This window comes from Podarcis raffonei, chromosome 12, assembly GCF_027172205.1.
Source record: "Podarcis raffonei isolate rPodRaf1 chromosome 12, rPodRaf1.pri, whole genome shotgun sequence".
NCBI lineage: Eukaryota > Metazoa > Chordata > Lepidosauria > Squamata > Lacertidae > Podarcis > Podarcis raffonei.
The window spans coordinates 1,751,849-1,774,464 of record NC_070613.1 but is presented as its reverse complement, the minus strand read 5'-3'; the positions used below and the strand labels follow the sequence as shown (position 1 = coordinate 1,774,464).

Here is a 22,616-nt window from a genome sequence, read left to right as displayed (position 1 = left end):
ACGCTGGCCTCTCCTGCCGGGCTGGTTGCCATGGAAACCTGGCTGGTTCCCATGGGAAATGTCCTTGGCAGCATCCTGCCCTGTCTCTCTCTGTGGGCAGCAGCGGCGCAGATGGTCAGGGGAATTACAAACATAACAACGACGAGTGGAAAACTTTACAAACTGGCCTTTGGACTTCTGTGCCCCCCCAACCTTGCCAGCAGCTCTCCTTGAGGCTCTGCATCTGGGGACGTGGCTTTTGGCTTCCAGCTTGGTGGTTTCTCTGCAAACCTTCTCCAGCTCCTGCCAAACAGCCTGGGCACTCTCAAGACCCTTGGAATGGCCTTTCTGGCCTGCACCACCAAACTTAGGTGCACAGCTTCCAGAGGAACGGACTGCTCCTGCCTTCCTCTTCTCAGCTCTCAGCTGCTCTCCAGCACACGGCCCATCACACTGGCGTGTCGAAGCATTGCATCGGCTTCCAAACACAGCTCCAGCCCCCATTGGGCTCCCTGGGCGTCCCACAGCCCCTCCTGGACTTGGTGCTCTTTCTGTGCAGCGTCTGGCCCCCTCTGGTCTGGCTCCCACTGCAACCTTCAGTGCCTGCCACGCGACCCAGGGCTCCTTCCCGTCCACCTCTTCAAAGGGGACTGCACACGATTCATGGCTGTCTGCCATCTTCTCCCCCGGGGCCCAGCGTACTTACGAACAGTAGTAGCTTCTCCGGCACCCGGTCCAAGCACAGCTCCTCCCAGCGAGCTGCCTCAAACGTTAGGCACAGCTCCCAGCTGGTTTCAGCTTCTCTCACCGCCCTTCCTGGCAGGAGATCACAGCACACACCGGCACGGACCTGGCTTGCTTCACGGCGTCAGCTGACCACCCATAACCTTTGGTGAAATTGACTTGCAGCTTTGCTTGCCCCCGGAGCCCACACGCTTCCTCTGCGTGCCTCTGTTCCCTCTGGGCAGCCTCCAGCTGTCTCTTCCTTTAGCAGAGTAAAATACAGCGGTAGAAGCAAAGGCAGTGTTGCCGTGTGTACGTAGTAAATCAGTCCGACGCACGCTTTCTTCCTTATCTTACAAAGAGCTTTATTTTCGTGCAAAAACAACAGATCGTAACTTTCCCGGAGACAGAGCACTCATCTCCGCTGCTCTCCAGGACCGGGCTTGACACACTCTGTGTGACAGACGAACACTCCCCTCAGTGTTCTAACGCCACGCCTCAAAGAATGTGAGACGTCACTCAGAACTTCTTAACCCTGTAAGTTCTGACTCTCTCCATACTGAACAGCTGCAGCCACTCAGGATGATGGTCTGTAGGCTCCTTGGGGCCTAGTCCTGATGAAAATACCCTCCAGAGATGACCACCTCTTGAAGGCAGCTGCTTTTCAGTGGGGAGGGGGCTGATGCCAACCAGTTCCAGCGCCTCCCCCCCGGTACCTTCTTTGTGACGCCTCTGGAGCTTGAAGAAAACATAGAAAAAACATAAAGAAGAAAAACAAAAAAAGGAAAAAAAACAAGAAAATCAAAAATCTCTCTTTTCAATTTCTCACCATTTTTCACTTTTTAACTTATTTTCCTGACTCCCTCCCACCTCCCTCTTTGTATTCCAATTCACAATATGTTCAGCAAATTCATACCTCTTATCTTACCCTTGATTATATATCCCCATATAATATCCTCATAATTTCATTTATAATCAAACCGTTCTTACCAATTCTTATTTCACCTTATTACTCAAACCACTTCTTTTTTACAATAATTTCATTAATTTCATTAATTTTATCTTGTCCTCAAATCATTAAACTTTCAAAATTTAAACTAAATTTTGCTAAAGCCAATCACATCCTTTCCAACATCTTTTAATATTTCATTAGTATTGAACTAATTCCATAAATATAGGTTAATTACACAAGACATTTCTCATTTTAGGTTAGTCCAGCGCCCCTTTTCCTGGTTCACGGCAATGTCAGTCCATATATCATTATATCCTTATCAGTCAGGTGTCCTAATGTCCGAGGCTCTCAAATCATTTCCAAGCCCCTTCTGCGAGTTTTCTTGTTCCTGTTTGTAGTTACCTACATCCTTGATCCCTGTTGAGTTCTTTCGCCTTTCCTTCTCTTTCTCCTTGGGGGTCCAAACACCGGGTAATTCCGTACAATAACATTCTTCATTTCCTTTTCTCCAATTGTCCAATTCCCCGGTGTTGCACTCCCCAGTGTTTAGTTTGTAATCCAAAAAGTAATTGTTCCAAAAAAATTCTTCCACTCGTTTCACAGTCCCACCAAAGATAAAAATTTTCTTGACTCCAAAGTTTGGCCAGTGTCCTCCAAGTTCCATCCTCCAGTATTGCGTTCTCTGTGTCTTTTGGAATACATTCACAATCCCATCCATCTTTCTCTGACCTTGCAGTTGCCCTGTTGAATCTGTCTCCTGCGTAGATTGTTGTACAGTTTCTGTAGCTGCATTTTCCGTTGGCACCTCTTTACTGACTTTAGCTGCTGTATTGTCCCTCTTTTGATTCAACAAAATCATTTTCTCCTCCAGCTGTCGCAGCCCATCATATATTTTGTTCAGAGCAGATAAGACTTCCTCTCTATTCATTTCTGTCAAGGTCAGGGAGCTGGTCCCACGGTCTAGTTTTCCCTGATACAATGTTCTCTTTATAACTAAAAAACAGACACACTGGCAGGCCTCCTCTAGGGGGTGTAGTTACTTTTTGGCATCCATCTTTAAATTGTATCCAACAAGGAAAAATTCCTTTCGGTTTCCAGATACTTTATTTCCTTTCAATATAAAACAAACAGGCAGAAAGCGGCTTTGGAATTATTTTTCCCTTTTCCAGTTCTATATATCAATTTTTCTATTTTCAAATTGTAAATATCACCGACCGTTTCTTTCCTTCATTCCGTCCCCAGGTTAGGGACAGTGGAAACTTATTTTCTTAACTCTCTCTCTGCAGGCCTAAAAAGTCAAATTTCCCCCCCTTTCCTCCTGCTGTCAAGAGGGGTTTTGATGGTTAAAAGTGCAGGAACCTTCAGGCTATCTGTTTTCCCGGCTTTTAGCTTGTAAAATCTTTGCTTTGATCTTTATACAAAGGACGGGAGGTGGACTTCCTTTTTACACCTTCCCGTTTCAGGTCAAATTCCAGGCTGTATTTTAATGCAAATTTTTCAATTGTCCTACTCACGGGTTGTTGTTTAGAATCCGAATTGTCATAGGAAGAAGGACAGCGCTCTCCGACAACAGCTGTGCAGCTTCGTTCCGCAGAGATAGCGATTGACTCTCAGCACCACACCAACCCCCGTCTCCCTCCGGAGCCCTTTATAGGGTTCCTTTGCCAAACGGGGGGGCGCCAACGGTGCCCGCCGAGTCCCAGGTCCGCAGGCTTCTTCCGCCTGCGGTTTTTAAAGGGTCCCCGCTTTGCTGCAGCGGTAGGACCCAATTTCCGCGGAGCTGTCTCCCTCTAAGTTAGAGGGAATCCGCCATTGTCAGAGGCGCCGCCTCCGGAAGTGGGAGGATGATGGTCTGTAGGCTCCTTGGGCCTAGTCCTGATGAAAATACCCTCCAGAGATGACCACCTCTTGAAGGCAGCTGCTTTTGAGTGGGGAGGGGGCTGATGCCAACCAGTTCCAGCGCCTCCCCCTCCCCCCAGTGGACTCTCTCCCACTTGCTTCCTTCTGCTGCTGCTGAATGTCGCCATTTCAGCCCCCCCCGGAACCTCCCCACTCAGAAGCCCTCGAGAAGCCACTGTCTGTCAGTGTGGACAATACTAATCTAAATGCACCAGTCAGTCTGGTTCAGTACAAAACAGCTTCCTTTTTTCTCCATGTGAATTGGGGCAGGGGGCACAGCTCAGCAGCTGAGCATCTGGTTTGCATAGAGATGGTCTTCGGTTTCACCGCTGCATCTCCAGGTGGGGCATGGCTGAGCCAGGTGACATCTCCTTGCAAAGGGAGCTTCAGACAAGGAAGCCAACGGTACCTTCTTTGTGACGCCTCTGGAGCTTGAAGAAGACTCTCGTGTTCAATGGTCTCTCTGCTCTGCAGTTTCTTCTCTCCCTCTCTGTCGATGGCCGACTCTGTTCTAAGCTAAATAAAATGGAGAAGGCAAGCATGAGCTCCACACCCCCCCAAAAGCATTCATGGCTAGCAGCCAGATCATGTTCTGAGAAGCCAAAACAGCTTCCCGGAATTGCATTTCTGTTTCTATTGGCTACAGGAGAGGACAAAACTGCTCTCTGGGAGGATAATTTCAGAGGAGCTGCATTTGGTCTCCTGCAGTTCTTGGAGAAGCACACAAGAGCAGCAGCAGGAAACCCACACAGTGGCGTAGCGTGGGGGGTGCAGGGGGGGCCGGCCGCACCAGGCGCAACATCTGGGGGTTAGGGTTAGGGGGCGCAAATCCATGGGTTAGGGGGCACAAATCCACGGGTTAGGGGGCGCAAATTACTTGCCTTGCCCCGGGTGCTGACAACCCACGCTACGCCACTGGACCCACACGGAGGGAGACCCACACAGAGGGAGACCCACACCTCAGACGGACCACAGGTTGGTATTTGGGAAAGGGAGCAGCAGCCACAAGGTCTGACTTTAAGTCTTCTGTATCTCAACCTGCCTCAGAGATGCTCAAGGTCTGCTTTGTTTGACCTGTTGCTTGAGACTGAGTTAGAGCTCTTGGGTCATTCCACGCCAAATAACCTGATTTTAATACTCGATTGTGCTCCCACGACTCACATTTTCTTCCAAAAAAATTATGTGTAGATACCTATGAGATAACCTCAATTTATTTTCTAAAGTTTTTTTGGTCCAAAATTGGACAAGGGAGAATTTTTTGAAAATTTCAATTTTCATGCGACTTAGGCTAATGCAATTTCTTGCAGAAGTGTTTTACACAATAAAATGAACAAGGGGTCTGAGACGCATTTTGTTTTTATTATATAATCAATAAAACTTAATTTTTAAAATATATCAGATGACACTGTAACATAAGAGATTACAATTTTAACTATTCTCGTGAATGTGAGAGTTATTTCAGGCTAGAGACATTACACCTGTCCAAAGAAGTAATTTGCTTTGTAAAAAATTTACTTCAAAATCAATTTATTTTATAACCACAAAAAAACACCCTCCTTATTTTTATAACATAACAAGTACATGGTTAGCCCATTCTACAACAAAAGTATGATACACGTGTTAGTTGTGGTTTGCGCACTATGGCTTATTGAACCTACCGGGAATAAAATGACAAAAATTCACTTTGAATAGTCGGTGACCCTCTTCTGCGGCACTTAATACCATTTTTATACCTTATTTTGAAAGAGACCACAATTACCTTTATTTTGATACCAATATAAGCCCAATCGGTTGAAAAATAAGCAAAACAGGAGGTTTTCCCTATACTGAAGCAGAAATTGCATTAGCCTAAATCGCCTGAAAATCAAAAATTTCAAAAAATCTCCTGCACCCAATTTTGGACCAAAAACCTTTAAAAATTAATTTGAGGTTATCTCAACATAAAACACATAAAAACTTTTTGAAGAAAATCTGAGTCTTGGAAGCAAAACTTTGGCTTGCCTGTATAATAATGAATCTTTTCCTTTTGATTAAATTTGCAGTTAAAGGAGCCCCTCCATGGTGGATTGAGCCTGACAATCTGCAGGAACATCTTTTTAGGGGTTTTAAAGTTTATTTTTAAAAGAACATTTCCCTTTCCCTTTATTCCCCTGCCAGAATTGCCCGAAATTTCCAGACATAGAGACTGACAAATCCCAGAATTAGAGCTGTCGTGTTTCCTTTGCCATGGGGGGGGGGGAGGAATGGAAATGACTTCTTCTGCCCCACACCAGGGATTTTTCAGAACACAGCTTCTCCCTGCAAGAAAGAAATCTCTCCATTGAACTGGATAGAGAAAGGAGAGGCAGAGGAAAGAGAAAGGGTCTCTCAGAAAAATCAATCCTTCGGTGGCATCTCTTCCCAAATCACTGAATTCAGGGATCAAGACCTCGGTTCGCCGGTCAAAGTGGAATCTCCCCCTTCCCTCCTCTGTTCTCTCCAGCCCATCTGCACTCAAACTCAGAGCAAGGGAATCTTTCACCATGAGGGAGAATCAGCTCAGCTGCACTGCATGCAGAAGGTCCGAGGTTTGACCCCCGGCCTCTCCAGGTGGGGCGGGGGAGAGTCTTGGGCCTGGGAAGCGTCTGCCAGTCAGTGCAGGAGACATTGCGCGAGACAGAGCAAGGGCCCCTGAAATATACTCAGAGTCGCAAAGTGATTTCATGCTCTTTATTCAGCTCATAGTGGTGAGGAGGAATGAATGAAAGTCCCCTCAAAGTATCTGCTTTATATACATTATTTACACAATGGGCTGCACATGATTGGCTAATTCCGGAATTCTACTGTAAGCCAATCAGGTTGTGGATTCACTTCTATCTGGAGCATGATTGGGTGGTTCCTGCCAACCAATCATACTGCTGCATTGTTCTAGGACCAATCAGACTGCTGCTTCTGAATCCTATTGTTCTAGGACCAATCAGACTGCTGCCTTTTGGATCCTATTGTTCTAGGAGCAATCAGACTGCTGCAGTTTGGATCCTATTGTTCTAGGACCAATCAGACTGCTGCCTTTTGGATCCTATTGTTCTAGGACCAATCAGACTGCTGCAGTTTGGATCCTATTCAACTCAGTACATAACACCCCTCCCCTCTAAGTTCCAGTCCTGCCCGGGAGGTCGCATTCATAGTCCTCAAGGTACGCCGGCGGCCTACGTGTGCGTTGTGGCCTGGGGTGTTCCCTGGTCCGGGGTTCCGGTTCTGGCTCGTGTTCCAAGGATGCTGGCTGTGAAGGGGCTGTTTGGTCTGGCGCAACCGGCTCGCTCAGTCGTGGTTCTGGTTCCGGTGTCCTTTCGGCCTCATGGGTCCTCTCTGTATTTACTGATTCTGCCTCTCCTGCTTGCCCCTGCTGCTCTATGGGCCTCACTGCCCCACTGTTCCCTTGGGACTCCTCTGACCTGTCCTCCTCCTCCTGGTTTTCTCCTGGGAATCGTCGCCGTATCTGGTCGCAGTGGCGGCGCCAGCATTGCCCCCCATCTGTTAGCACCTTGTACGACACGGGGCCAGTGACCCTGATGACTCTAGCGGGTACCCATGCAGGGCCTGCCCCAAAATTCTTTGCGTACACTGGGTCCTGGGCCTCGAAGGTCCGGGGGTTCCTGCCTTCCCCCACCACTACCTCATCCTGAGCTCTATCGGGGTGAAGGTGGTCCAATCTGATTGCAAGGCGCCGACCCATTAGTAGTTCAGCGGGGCTCCGGCCAGTCGTTGAGCTGGGGGTGCTGTGCTGTGCTAGGAGGAATGTGGCAAGGCGGTACTCCCAATCCCCTTGCGTCATGCGGCGAAGGGTGTCCTTGGTGGTCCGCACCATGCGTTCTGCCTGGCCATTGGTGGCAGGGTGGAATGGCGCCGAACGGATGTGGCGGATGGCGTTCTGCGCTGGGAAGGTTTGGAAGTCTCCTGACGTAAATGCAGTCCCGTTGTCTGAGACGAGAGTGTCAGGGAGCCCGTGGGTTGCAAACAGCCTGCGTAGTACCTGGATGGCTGCGGACATAGAAGTGGACGGTACCAGTGCGACTTCCAGCCATTTGGTGTAGGAGTCCACCACTATGAAGAATGTTTTCCCCTGAAAGGGGCCAGCGAAGTCCACATGCAGGCGTGACCATGGTGCTCGGGCGGACTCCCAGGACTGGACTGGGGCCCTTGGGGGATCTGGGCGGGATTCTTGGCAGGCCTGGCAGTGTTTGACCCAGGCCTCTATCTTTCCGTCGATCCCCGGCCACCACACATAACTCCTGGCAAGGGCCTTCATTCTTACTACCCCTGGGTGTGTCTCGTGTAGGGCTGTGAGGACCTTTTTGCGGAGGGGCTGGGGAACAACGACCCTGCTTCCCCATAACAGGCACCCCTTGTGAGCCGACAGTTCATGTTTGCGGGTTGTGTAGCCGGCGAATTCTGGCCCGGGGCTGCTGCTGGGCCATCCCCTCCACACCCAGTCCAGGACCCGGGAGATGACCCTATCTTTCTTGGAATGGTGTGCAACTTCTTGTGCCTGAATGGGGCGGTCGGGAAGCAGCTCCAGGCTCATAACCTCTTGTGCAGGTGCTGGGTCGGGGCCTGTTTCCGGTAGTGGTAGCCTGCTGAGGGCGTCCGCATGGCCCATCGCCTTCCCAGGGCGGTGAATCAGTGCATACTGGTAGCTGGCAAGGAAAATTGACCACCTGAGGACGCGAGGAGACAGCACTTGGGGGGTCTGCTTTTCGGGGGCAAACAAGCCAAGCAACGGCTTGTGGTCAGTCACCACGGTGAAGGGCCGCCCGTACAAGAAATCATGGAATTTTTTTACTCCCTTCACGATTGCCAGACCCTCCTTGTCGATTTGCGAGTAGTTCCACTCGGTTGCGTTGAGTGTCTGGGAAAAGTATGCCACCGGTACCTCTCTTCCATCCGGAAGTTGGTGTCCCAGGACAGCGCCAATGCCATAGGGTGAGGCGTCGCATGCTAGCACCACCGGCAGCCTCTCATCGAAGTGTGCCAAGACTGAGTTTGAGACAAGCAAGTCCTTGACTGCCTGGAATGCGGCCTCCTGGCGCTGGCCCCACACCCAAGGGGCCTGCTTGTCCAGGAGTCTGTGTAGGGGCTCCGCTACCGCCGCCTTGTGGGGAAGGAAGGAATGGTAAAAGTTCAATAGTCCCAAGAAGGCCTGAAGTTCAGTCTTGTTCTTGGGCGCTGGGGCATCACAAATGGCCCGTACCTTGTCCCCAGTCGGGTGGACCCCTTCTGCGTCCACCATAAATCCCAGAAAGTCCACCTGAGGCACTCCTAGTAGACATTTTTCCCGCTTCACCTTGAGACCCGCCGTCTGGAAACGGTGCAGAACGGTGCGGAGGCGGTCCTCAAACTCCTCTGGTGTGGGCCCGGCAATCAACACATCATCGAAGAAGTGGGTGACGCCAGGAATCCCTTTAAGGAGAGAGTCCATTAGATTCAGGAATATGCCTGGTGCCACGCTGACACCGAACTGCAGCCGCTTTACCCTGAACCCTCCTCTGTGCGTCACAATCGTCTGTGCCTCTGCTGTGGCCTCATCTACTGGCAGCTGTTGATATGCCTGGGCCAAGTCCAGCTTGCCAAAATTTTTTGACCCAGCCAGGGTGGCAAGGACATGGCTGACCACTGGCACTGGGTATGCATGGGCCGTGAGGGCCTTGTTTATGGTACATTTGTAGTCTGCGCAGATGCGGACCGAACCATTAGGCTTGACGGGTGTGACGATTGGGGTTTCCCAGGGGGCATTAGGCACCGGCTCCAGCACTCCTTGCTCCACGAGTCGGTCCAATTCCTCGTCTATACGGGGTTTCAGAGCGAACGGGACCCGGCGGGCCTTGAGCCTGACCGGTCGTACTGCGGGGTCAAGCTGTAGAGCAATGGGGGGGCCCGTATACTGTCCCAATTTCCCATCGAACCCCCCCCGGAAATTCCTTGCATATGGTGTCCACGTCCACTTGTAAGCTCGTGTGGTTCACCCCGGTGACGGCTAGCCCCAGTGGTCCAAACCATGCCAATCCCAGTAAGCTAATGTAGGGGCCCTTGACCACAAGCAAGTCCAGTTGCCGCGTCCGCCCTCGGTATTGCACCCTGAAGGTCCCCACCCCCATTGTGGGGACCTTACGTTTCTGGAAGTCCCGGAGGGTGAATGGGGCCGGCCTGAGTTTGGGACCCCCAGTAGGACACAGTTTCCTTAAGGTCCTTGCCGAGATTATGGATAGAGTTGAACCCGTGTCAAGCTCCATGCGGCATGGGGCCCCCTCTATCTGTACCTCTACATAAATTTTCTCTACGTTGGGGTGGGGCAACTGGTATACCTGGAAGTCCGTGAGCTCCGTTGAGTTGCCTTGGTGCGTTGGGCCCCGGGACCTGGGGCTCTTGGATTGGTCATCTGATGCCTGGCGTTGGGTGGGCCAAGCCCGACACACCCGGGCGATGTGTCCCAATTTTCTGCACTGCCTGCACTCTGCGTTGCGGAAACGGCAGGTCCTCCTCTCGTGACTTTCTCCACAGCTTGCGCAGTTCCCTCCTTCTCGTCGAGGCAGCTGTGGTATGTGGGCTGCTTGAGTGCGCTGCTGTACTCGGTGCACCTCCTCCCTGTTGGATCCTGAGTCGTCGGTGAGGTCTTCGTGGTGGACCCTCAGTTGGGACGGCTGGCTTGGCCGTGCCTCTTGCGTCGACCTCTCGGCAGCTTCCGTTGCTAGGGCCTCCTCCAGAGCAACCTGGAACGTTAGGTCCTTCTTAGCGTAGAGGCGTCGTTGCAGCTTCTCATCCTTCAGGCCACCGATGAGGCGGTCCCGAAGCATGTTCTCCAGCTCTGAGAAGTTGCAGAACCGGGCGGCTTGGCGGAGAGAGGTCACAAACCCAGTTATGGTTTCCCCAGGGGCTTGCCACTTTGCGTAGAAGGCATTTCGACGAGCCATCACTGAGGGCTGTGGCGAAAAGTGCCCCTTCAGCTGTTCCATTATTGTTTTGTATGGAACAGTAGCAACGTCTTCAGGTGCAAGGAGAGTCCGGGCGATTTCAAACGTCTCCTCTCCGCAGACGCTGAAGAATATTGCCCTCTTCTTGGCGTCTTCTTCCTCGGTGACTCCTTTGGCTTCTAGGAGGAAGGTGAAACGGGAGGCGTACGCTTCCCAGTCTCCAGATGCTGGGTTGAACGGCGAGAAGCTGCTGTCGGTTGCCATTCTGAGTTCCTTGTGTCCCGGAGCTGAAGCCTGGATACACGGTGCGAGGCAGCGGTGCGGCAGGTGGCGGTGCTGCGGTGCTGTGTGTGGCAGTCAGCTCAGCGGGATCCCACCTTCGTCGCCAGTGAAATATACTCAGAGTCACAAAGTGATTTCATGCTCTTTATTCAGCTCATAGTGGTGAGGAGGAATGAATGAATGTCCCCTCAAAGTATCTGCTTTATATACATTATTTACACAATGGGCTGCACATGATTGGCTAATTCCGGAATTCTACTGTAAGCCAATCAGGTTGTGGATTCACTTCTATCTGGAGCATGATTGGGTGGTTCCTGCCAACCAATCATACTGCTGCATTGTTCTAGGACCAATCAGACTGCTGCATTCTGAATCCTATTGTTCTAGGACCAATCAGACTGCTGCCTTTTGGATCCTATTGTTCTAGGACCAATCAGACTGCTGCAGTTTGGATCCTATTCAACTCAGTACATAACAGTCTCTAAGATCAGCCAGGGTTTCCTGGCTTCTTATTGGAAAATGCCTCCCCCACTTGTTTCAGTCTCTTTCAGGTCCCCCCCCCTCTTACTTCTGTGCCAAGTGAATTTACTCCTGAGTAAGCTTCCTTCAACAAGGGAGGGGGGCACATTCTTTGCTAAAAGTACCCGACATCTCACTTTCCTATGTATCGTTATTAAAAAAATAAAAATCTTAATTAGGCGTACTATTCCTATGCAAGTTCAGAAACATTATTAACTTTTGTATCCCTTTTAAATCAAATCCAGGACATAATTTCTCTAGGAACTTGCACTCTTAGTCTAAGGAAGTAAACTCTCACTCAAACTAGCTTCAAGATCTGCTAAAAGGGTTCTGTATAAAGCTGGGTACTTTTATTTTCCTCTTCCTTAGTACATGATAGGAGCATTGATTGTGCTCTCTTCCCCAGTAGTGCCTGTGTACATAAGTATGTGTGTGTCTCTTTGGTAGTACAAATCTTGCTGTGAAATCTTGCAGTGAACCCTATATTTTGGGGGGTTGGACTAGATGACCCCAGGGTCCCTTTCAACTCTCCCAATTTGTGGCTGTGTGGAAGGACATGTGTCCGCAAGCATTGGAGGGTAATTCTTAAATTCTGGTGTAGTGATGGAGTTGAAATTCAGCCTAGCTTTGCTCTTTAGTTTTAAAAGGTGAGAGGTGAAGCTGTGATGTTTTGAAGCACAACTGGTAATATCAAGCATTTGGGTGATTACAGTGTTTATCATTTTGTCTACTATTTAAAAATCAGACTTCAAAGTCAATTCAAAGTTTAAGTACATACAAATACATATGGGCCTTGACCAATCCTGTAAATAAAGGGCAGGAAAAATTTTTTGTCTGCAAATGGTAAGGCTGAAATGACTTAGAATGTTAAAAATCCTATGAATTCTGACTCTCTGGCCATTTTTTCCCATATATAAGGGCGTGGCATTGTTCCGCGAATGACCAGAGGGAAATCACACAAAATGATAGCCCTTTCCTGTAAATAAAGGAAGCACTGCTTGGGCTGCAGGAAACATGATCCCTTAGAAAATTTCTAGCTTTGGTAAATGCTTGAATTGCGGAGTTTCTTGTTTTGTTTTAAATCTAATCCTATTTTTAAAAATCTACTCCTTACCCTTCATTTCCTTTATTCAAATGGTAATTTAGCCAAAAGATTCAACATTTTCAATAGTATAAAAGGTTTGCTGAGACATGAACTCTGCACATGCACAGAGGCTAGATCAGCTAAGAAAAGAAAAAGGAAAAGAAAAAGAGAGCGAGAGGAAGGAGGGGGGAGAGGAGGTTTGGAAAGCTTGGGCTGCAGGGAGAAACTTATCCAAATTTCCTTATGTAAAACTTGGAACCATTGAGGGAAATCACCCTTAATGTGTCCTTTGCTCCAGGGGCCACTTTGAAAGACAAAAAGGGTTTTTGTTTTGTAAGACAAAAGGGTTAAGTACTGGACCATCAAAGTCAAGAGGTTGCCAAGTTTCAAATCTTAACATGCCAAATTCTTTTCACAGGTAAATATCAAAGCATTCCCCCCCTCAATGGGATTTAAATCACAGACTTTGTTTGTGTGCATTTTAGGAACAGCATTTCCTGACAGGCTTCTCACATGAAATAATTTCCCCTTTTAACAGGATATGTGAACCCCGATAACAAAGTGTTTGTCCCTTCTTTTCTCCCACAGCAACTTTCTTTCTGTTCTGTGAAACAAGTCTGAATCCCTGCTATATTAGTGACTTCCATCTCTTTGCGGCTTTGACACTTTTAAGTTACAAATAATCTGTTTTCATTTATTTATGTCTATGAAATTAATCGAAGCACAACCAAACATTGTTTGTGGAATGGTATTTGTTTACCTTTTGCCTGAGCATTTCTTATTAATTCTGTCATTTTGGCTAGTTCAAGGTACTTGCACAACTTTAAATTGCCATTCATTTTTCTTGGTATTAAGTCATTTCCCAGTATTTTGCTATTAACAGCCTAGCCGATATTGTCACATCAAGAAACACTCTTTTATTTTCATTGTTACTTCAGATTTCTTAAAATTGTGTGTCTTAGCATTTATTTATGGTTCCTCATAGGTCATTGTGTGTGTGTGTGTGTGTGTGTGTGTGTGTGTGTGTTTTATTATTATTTTAACCTTGTATTTTTTTTTACAGTTCTCTTTCTCTACATATGGAGTAATTTTTTATTTAATAATATGGGAGGGAGACGATAAAAACCAAAGTGAAGGAAAGCAAACAAACTTAGCAGATAATAACAGTAATTATATGGAAATGTGATAATAATATTGAAATGAATAAAATGCTTAATCCGCTAAGATTTTTATTATTTGCAGCTTCCCACGGAAACTGAAGGACATCCTTTTTGCCTTTCGCCCCTTCCCTTTTCTAACTCTGTCTTTTAAGTCCCCAAAACCCTGCCCCTTACAGGATATCACTTCTACAAATGTGTTACTACAGATCCAATGAAAAGCTTCGCCACCACAAGACCTGCAACAGCAACAGACACCAAAGTTTTCAAAGGGGCCACAGCTATCTCTTTCAAAGGATATAGACTGCCGGGGGAGTGGGCCTGACAAAGGGGGGAGGAGTTGAATTGCAAGGACATTTTCTCACTTTTGAACCTCAAGACTGTGCTCCGGCATTGAGAAGATACATGCGTAAAAATATCACAATTGTCTCAAGATATGCAACTGATACTTAATTAGTTTGTTTTGTATTATGTATTATTACGTAGGAATGTTGAAATGTGTCTGACAGTGTGTTATTTCCACAAATGGGGGGGGGGCTATTTTTGTGTGTAATTGTTTTTATGTTTAATGTCTTATTCCTTACACCCCAGTGGAGGATTCTCATACATTTTATGCCTTTTAACAGATCAGGCTATTATGTAGTCCAATGTTTAGAATTAGATAAATTTATAGCCACATTTCGTTGTTTCACCTGGCACTCTGCCAACTTCCCTACCCATTTTAAAATGTGCTAAAACTCACTTTACCAAGGAGGAGCTTCAGGAAGGTGTATATGCTTTGGTTTAGCAGGAATAATCCCTTATAGAGTTAAATTGACTTTTTTGGACAAGTGCCCCTTAAGAGTGGTTTTGCTTTAACAGATTGGTTTGAAAAGTTGAGAACCATGGGGCAAGATAAATTCAAATTGGACTCAGTTTGAATTGGGCAAGTGTATCCAGGCTGCAAGTAGCCTTTTGGTCCTTAAAGTGCAAGTGAGCAACTTCCCATGACTGCAAGACCAGAGCCTATAATAATAAAATCCCATAGAATGGCCAAGGCAAAGACATTACTCTCATGACGTGTCCAAACCTGTGCCAGCTGTGGTGAGTGCCATGCAACATGGTTAATATGAAAGCCCTAAGTGGATTCACCAGGGATTGCCACTACTGTGACACTATGCCGGTGTGAGACCACAGAAGAGCTACCTTCGCACCTGAGAACACAAAAACGGTGGAGCTAAAAAAAAAAAAAATCAAACTGCATTTTTTTTTTCCAGTCAGTAGTGGACCTTCCTGCTAAATGTAAAGCATAGACCACTATTGAACAAAATACAACAGGTGTTCTTTTATGTGATATCCTATATCCAGCTATCTGCACTACTATACTTGCAAATGACCTTAAGAGGCATGGTTTGCAAGTCCCCTTCAGGTTTGCACAAACCCACACATCTGGTACGGTGGATACCAAGTTATTATTTAGTGCATACCTATATAACATACACGTACATTGTATTGGTCCGTGTTGCTCCCTCCTTTGCTGCCCTGCTCAACCCACCTCCTTTTCCATTAGAGCCTATTCCCACTCACAGGGCACCCCTACCTTCACCGAGATTTAGGGTGCGGAGAAAAGATTTGCAAGTTCTTACAGAACTTTAATGCAAATCTATCTCCGAATGGGGGACTGATACGGAAGGGGGGGGGCATGTCTTCTTCACCTTCTTCTTCGCTACAATATATCAATTTCTTTCCAATTGTCAATGTCAAAAGGGACTAAAATCTATAAAATTCATAGAAAATCAACGTGCCAATTTGCTCAATTTCTCTAGGACTCCATCACACCTCCCCTGTCCTCCATAATCCCTCAAACAAGGTGTCAAGATCATAATCCTGTCAAATCACTCTGCCTCCAGGAAATGCCAGTACATGGACCATTGTCTTCTCATCAGGATGTGCTTATCTGCACATATCTCCAGCTCTGCATATTCCCCCCTCCCTCCTCCATATGTTAATCCTGTGTAACCCAACCTCTTCTTAATGTATTCATGATGTAATCTGTGTAACCCAACCTCTCTTTAATGTATTCATGATGTAACTGGGATGTATTTTGCACTGTATTCTGGGACATGGAGGGAAGTTTCAAAAGGTTATGTCAGCCCTTTCTCGCTGTTCAATCTCGCCTTGAACCTGTTGCGCAATAAACGTGGATCTTCTGCAGCTTGCTCCTGTCTCCGGCTGAGCTCATTTTCCTCCGCAGGGACCCGCGGACTTAGTCCGACGAGCTGGGTGGCTGAGCAGCCTCGCACCCAGATTTTTACCGTAACAGCTCAGACATCCAAAATGACACCCAGAGCTTTGGACAGTGAACCAAAGCAGTGGCCATTCAGGCTGGGCTGGTGGAAACCAGGGAGCCCAGGAGTAGGCAGAGGCAGAGCCAATTGCAGACGGACCAAACTCGCCCTTTCTCCTCCCTACTGATTTCTATAAAGGCAACTCTGTTCACAGCCACACCCTCCCTAGAGTAAGAAGTAGGGGAAGTTGGGAAGTTGGAAGGCTGCCTGAGCTTGGTGGGGCAGTGCCCCACTTGCCCCACTTGACCTGCACCCGCTGGACAGCCACAAGGGTCCAACTGGATTCTGCACTGAACGCAACACACTCATACTTTTTCTCTTTCATATTCAAGCATCATAAGATGCACCTGACCACAAGACACACCTAGTTTTTAGAGGAGGAAAGGGGGAAAGCCCCGTTTTTTGGGGGGATCAGCTCACAGTTGTGCAGCTTCTTTTGCAAAGGGGAAAAGCCAGCCAGCAACAGGACTGCCCTTCCTGACATTCCTGAATGCAGCATAGTTCCAAAGCATATTGAGAATGTATCTCATACTAAGGCAGCAAGCAGGGGCACCGACTTGCCCCCCACATTGAGGGGGCCCAGTGTCACGTGATGTTGGTGAGAGAGAAGGGTGAACATTGCCCTCCATGCCTCCCCCCCCTCGACGGGCCAGTGCTCACCCAGGGGCCAGGGGCGGAGGCGGGGGATGGTGGCCCCCTCAGTTTGGGGGGAGCTCAACCTCCTGCCTAGAAATATTGAGGGAACTGAAGCCCCTTCCGCCCCCTATAGTTGGCGCTCCTGGAAGCAAATTCTCCCGACTCCCTTCTCCATTCAGATGTCAGCTAGGAGTCTGAAGGGGCCATTAGTGGCTGCTGCCCAAGTCCATAACTCTCTTCCTCTGGAACCTCACCAAAGGTTGAGCTAAAGCATCTCTTGGAAGATTGCTACATAGATATGACATTTTAGTCAGTGAGAATCTGGGGGCCACAGGTTTTATTCTGGGCATGAGCCAGTGGGGTGGCATGGAATCACAAATCGTCTTAGGATGATCCCTCTCTAAATTGCAAAAAGAATTCTGTGAGGCAAGATTTTATTTTTTTTGGAGGGGGGCACATTTCTACCTCATAAACAAAGCTTCTTATTAGCTGATTCTACTTTTCATTTTGCTTCCACTCTAGAAAGCCTGAATATTGACTTGTGACTCTTTCTGCTTGTCTGAATATGGCTGAGAAAAGAAAAGGTAAGTCCTTTAACCTTTAAACTGCCTTGATCTCATTCTCCCAGATTCCTGGAGTGTGTTGGATGGAATCAATGTAGGCATGGGAGAGACATTAGCTTGATTCATGGTTTGTTTCCAGACCATATTCAAGGTGCTCACATTGGTGTTTAAAGCCCAAAATGACACAGGCCCTTATACCTGAAAGACCCCCGTCTTTCCCTGCAGACCCTCTTTGGTGCTACAATTGGTGGAAGGGGTCCTCTTGATTTTTCTACCACCCTCAACAGTTCAGGGACAGTGGAAGCACAGGGCCTTCTCTGTGGTGGCACCGAAGGTGCATCTGGAGCCTTCATTGTGCAGCTTCTGGGGAATGCTGAAGGTGGACCTCTTTACTCTGGCTTTTGAAGCTTGAGGTGTCTATAGGGCACACCCTGTTTCTGTAATTGTAAGTTGCTTGAAACTGCTTTTAAGATTGTGCTTTATTGTTGTAACCCACCCTGGAACCTTGGGTGAAGGGTAGGCAATTTAAAAACATATTATTATTATTATTATTATTATTATTTATTTATTATACAAAACTAACTAATTCACACTACCCAAACAAATCACAGCATTTGGATGCAGTTTTCCAATGAAAGATGTACAAAGAAAGCACACCTGCTTCAGTGTGTGTGTGTGTATATATATATATATATATAATAACCAAAGGGGTCAGCAGGAGCATTTCTCCCTCACCTGCTGCCAAGCCAAGGAGCTCAGGTGATGGGGGCTTGAGGCTGTCCAGTGGGTATCAGTACCTTGCAAAAGAGTTGCTCACCATCTCTTGCCTATTTCTTGTAGAACTGAGGATCGCCCTGGTCGGCAAAACTGGAGCTGGGAAAAGCGCAACCGGAAACACCATCCTGGGGGAGAAACTGTTTACGTCGGCCATCTCTCCTTCCTCAGTGACAGCAGAGTGTAAGAAAGAGGACACAGTCATTGGTGGTAGGAGAATTGTGGTGGTTGATACGCCTGGCTTTTTTGACACAAATGTTCCAGAAGATGTGGCTTCCGAGGAAATCAAGACCTGCGTGAAGTACATCTACCCGGGAGCCCATGCCATCATACAAGTCATTCAACTGACTCGTTTCAGCCCAGAAGAGAAAGCTGTTGCTCAGTTGATCCAGAAGATCTTCAGCTGCAAAGCCAAGGACTACATGATCATCTTGTTCACCCGCAAGGAAGACCTGGAAGGTATGCCTTTGAAAGAGTTCTTAAAGGCGGGAGACCAGGATCTGCAGAACCAGATTGCTCAGTGTAGTGGGAGATGCCTGGCTTTCAACAACCGGGCGGAAGGGCAGGAAAGAGAGGAGCAGGTGGCTGAATTGCTTGGGATGATTGACGACCTGGTCGAAAGGAACAAGGCAGCCCCCTGCTACATGGAAGACATGCTAGAGAAGGACAAAAAAGAGGTTAAGAAGAATCCTGATTTTAGATTACTGTGTAACATACTGTAATAGAGTATGCCATGGCACATGGGGTGCTTTAACCCTCTTCCCCCCGCCTCCATCTATTGTCCTCTGCAAATCTGTCTCTCTCAGAGCAGTTCTTAGTCTCAAAGGAAAAAAACAGGTGATATATCATTCCCCTGATATATTTCAAACACGTGGTTTGAAAGCGGTAGTAAGATGCTGGAATCCACCAATTTAACCTTGGACCCAAAGTGGGGACTGCCTCCTCCGGCCTTCTGGAGGAGGGAGGGACCTTTCTGTCAACACCCCAAGCAAACCGCCCAGCCCACTGAGAGAGGCAAGGGTAGGCATTGTACACTTCCTGAGGAAATATATTTCTTCATCTCAAATCGCTTTACATCATTTGGTGTTTGCCCTCAGAATAATCTTGTTAGAGACACCATTTACCCATGATTCCCATTTTACAAAACGGAGACTGAGGCGGGAGTGTTACTTGCCCCAGTCGCCTCCCCGATTGAGTTTGTTTTAATCCATAAGAAGACCAGCTTTTGTTGAGAGGAGTGGACTGCCTGACTCTGGGTTCCCATCTAAGTCTATTACTTCCCCATGCTCAGTTGTGCAAATTTATAAGAAAATGGCATTACAGTGGTACCTCGGGTTAAGTACTTAATTCGTTCCGGAGATCCGTTCTTAACCTGAAGCATCACTTTAGCTAATGGGGCCTCCTGCTGCCGCCGCGCTGCCAGAGCACAATTTCTGTTCTCATCCTGAAGCAAAGTTCTTAACCCGAGGTACTATTTCTGGGTTAGCGGAGTCTGTAACCTGAAGCGTGTGTAACCTAAAGCGTATGTAACCCGAGGTACCACTGTATTGTCTTGTTTGCTGTGGGTTTGTAATTTTTCTTGTTGTCCATTGCTTTGACACGTCCTAATATTTATTTTTTTTGCAAATAAATACTTGCCAATAAATAATCTTTAACTCTGCAAATAAACAATCAGTGACACTGTGTGTGTGCAAACCAGATGTGGGAAATCTTTGGCTCTCCAGATGTTGCTGAATACCATCATCCCTGGCCACTGCCCATGACTGCCTGGGCTGATGGAAGTTGTGGTTCCACAACTTCTGGGGGCCCAATGTTCCCCACCCCTTATTTCTCTGCCCCCCTGTGAAATGTAGACCCCTTTTCCAAAGATGGGGAGCTTTCACCAGCAGCTCGTTTCTCCAGCCTATCGGTAAGGCAAGTGCTGGTGTTGTGTTCTGGCCACCTCACCTCAAAGAGGATCTTGTGGAGTTGGAGAAGGTTCAGAAAAGGGCAAGCCAAATGTTCAAGGAGGATGGAGCCACTTCCCTATGAAGAAAGGTTGCAGCATTTGGGACTTTTTCGTTTAGAGATAAGCCGAGCAAGAACACTCACTCTGCTATGCCTATACTATGCAGAATTCTATAAGCATCTATTATGTTGCCTCTTGCTCGGCTTATCTCTTCAACACTTAAGCTCACGGACATCCAAGAAGCTGGATGTTGGAGGATTCAGATAAGAGAAAGCCATTCTTAATGCAGCACAGAATTAAACTATGGAACTCACTCCCACAGGAGGCAGGGATGGCGGTAAACTTGGAGGGCTTGAAAAGAGGACTAGGCAAATTCATGGAGGAGAGGGCCATCGGTGGCACTTAGCTCTGCTCAGCCTTCACAGTCAAAGGCAGTGGTGCTTCTGAATGCCAGATTCTGGAAACCACAGGAGGGAAGAGGACTGCTCTTGTGCATGGATCCTTGCTTGCAGGTTTCCTACAGGCATCAGGCTGACCACTGTGAGAACAGGATTAGAAGGGCCATTGGCCTGATCCAGCACACTGCCAGAGGTTCTCTCTCTCTCTCTCTCTCTCTCTCTCTCTCTCTCTCTCTCTCTCTCCCCTTCTCAGACCCTCTTTCATAATGTCCCAAGTGGAGTCAGTGAAAGCCAGGACATAGGCAGTTGGCCATCTGTGGTCTTTCTCCTGGCTACGGATGGGAGAATCTCTTAAGTTTTCCCAGTTATAAAGTGCAGCACTCCACATTTCAACATATACCTTAGGATATGAATTTCTGTACACGTTGCTTGGCTGGAAAACTGCACCACATTTCAGAGAAATGTGGATTTCAATGGATGGTTGTTTGGGTTTGAATATGGTTTCAGAAAGTGTGAATCGGATAGGGTCGTCTAGTCCAACCTCCTGCAATGCAGGAATCTCAGCTGAAGCATCCAGGACAGAGTCCCCCACCTCCTAAGGAAGACCATTCTACTGTCAAACAACTCTTATTGTCAGAAAGTTCTTCCTGAGGTTTAGTCGGAATGTTCTTTCTTGTAACTTCATAGAACCATAGAATAGAATCATAGAATCATAGAGTTGGAAGAGACCACAAGGGCCATCGAGTCCAACCCCCTGCCAAGCAGGAAACACCATCAGAGCACTCCTGACATATGGTTGTCAAGCCTCTGCTTAAAGACCTCCAAAGAAGGAGACTCCACCACACTCCTTGGCAGCAAATTCCACTGTCAAACAGCTCTTACTGTCAGGAAGTTCTTCCTAATGTTTAGGTGGAATCTTCTTTCTTGTAGTTTGGATCCATTGCTCCGTGTCCGCTTCTCTGGAGCAGCAGAAAACAACCTTTTCCCCTCCTCTATGTGACATCCTTTTATATATTTGAACATGGCTATCATATCACCCCTTAACCTCCTCTTCTCCAGGCTAAACATGCCCAGCTCCCTTAGCCGTTCCTCATAAGGCATCGTTTCCAGGCCTTTGACCATTTTGGTTGCCCTCCTCTGGACACGTTCCAGTTTGTCAGTGTCCTTCTTGAACTGTGGTGCCCAGAACTGGACACAGTACTCCAGGTGAGGTCTGACCAGAGCAGAATACAGTGGCACTATTACTTCCCTTGATCTAGATGCTATACTCCTATTGATGCAGCCCAGAATTGCATTGGCTCTTTTAGCTGCCGCGTCACACTGTTGGCTCATGTCAAGTTTGTTTTTTTTAAAAAAATAAATTTTTATTAAGGTTTTACAAAAGAGAAAAATAGAAACTTACAAAATAAAAAAGAAAAACCACAGATAAAAATAGACAATACAAAAAAATAAAACGCACAAAACACACAAAAAACAACTAATTAAGAAAAAAAAGAAAGATTAAAAAAATAAAACAACTCCATTTTTCTCAATATCCTCGAAGTCATATGCTTGTATCCTTGACCTCCTCACACCTCCCCCCTTTTGTGTTCCCATTTCCACACTTAATTCAGCAAGTTCTTACCCTTTTTCAAATATCTTAACTTTGTGTCATAACATCTCGTACCCCAAAATTTTCAACCCTCTGTCCATACATTTTTTACATAATCTTATTGCTTTTGTCACTAATTACCACTTGTTACCCATCCAAGCATTATTTTAACATTCATTAATTTTACAGTATTTCCAAAGATAGTCTTTAAATTTCTTCCAGTCTTCTTCCACCAACTCTTCTCCCAGGTCTCGGATTCTGCCAGTCATTTCCGCCAATTCCATATAGTCCATCAACTTCATCTGCCACTCTTCCAGGGTGGGTAGCTCTTGTGTCTTCCAATACTTCGCGATGAGAATTCTTGCTGCTGTTGTTGCATACATAAAAAAAGTTCTATCCTTCTTTGACACCAATTGGCCGACCATGCCCAAGAGAAAAGCTTCTGGCTTCTTCAGGAAGGTATATTTAAATATTTTTTTCATTTCATTATATATCATGTCCCAGAAGGCCTTAATCTTTGGGCACGTCCACCAAAGGTGAAAGAATGTTCCTTCATTTTCTTTACACTTCCAACATTTGTTATCGGGCAAATGATAGATTTTTGCAAGCTTGACTGGTGTCATGTACCGCCTGTATATCATTTTCATAACATTCTCTCTTAAGGCATTACATGCCGTGAATTTCATACCTGTGGTCCACAACTGTTCCCAGTCAGCAAACATAATGTTATGACCAACATCTTGTGCCCATTTAATCATAGCAGATTTAACTGTTTCATCCTGCGTGTTCCATTTTAGCAGCAAGTTATACATTCTTGAAAGTGTTTTAGTTTTGGGT

General features: G+C 47.0%; 2 protein-coding genes and 1 long non-coding RNA gene across 4 annotated transcripts in view; 1 reads left to right on the top strand and 2 right to left on the bottom strand.

The window, feature by feature from the left end:
* LOC128398360 (GTPase IMAP family member 8-like) overlaps positions 1-22,616 on the bottom strand; it is a 214,977-nt gene that overhangs the window by 6,000 nt on the left and 186,361 nt on the right. The gene's annotated exons all lie outside the window — the stretch shown is intronic.
* On the top strand, positions 4,472-19,532 carry LOC128424306 (GTPase IMAP family member 4-like). 2 transcript variants are annotated; one of them, XM_053410333.1, is made up of 3 exons: positions 4,472-4,528; positions 17,028-17,089; positions 17,909-19,532. In XM_053410333.1, the coding sequence occupies exons 2-3, from the start codon at positions 17,071-17,073 to the stop codon at positions 18,562-18,564; spliced, it is 675 nt and encodes a 224-aa protein (XP_053266308.1). In that variant the 5' UTR covers positions 4,472-4,528; positions 17,028-17,070; the 3' UTR covers positions 18,565-19,532. The 2 variants fall into 2 exon arrangements, with proteins under 2 accessions (XP_053266308.1, XP_053266307.1); XM_053410332.1 differs by lacking the exon at positions 4,472-4,528 and having other exon boundaries at positions 16,557-17,089.
* On the bottom strand, positions 14,076-15,388 carry LOC128424315 (uncharacterized). Its single transcript, XR_008332981.1, has 2 exons — positions 14,524-15,388; positions 14,076-14,493 (listed from the first exon to the last, which is right to left on the bottom strand). It is a non-coding gene; the product is annotated as an uncharacterized LOC128424315 (long non-coding RNA).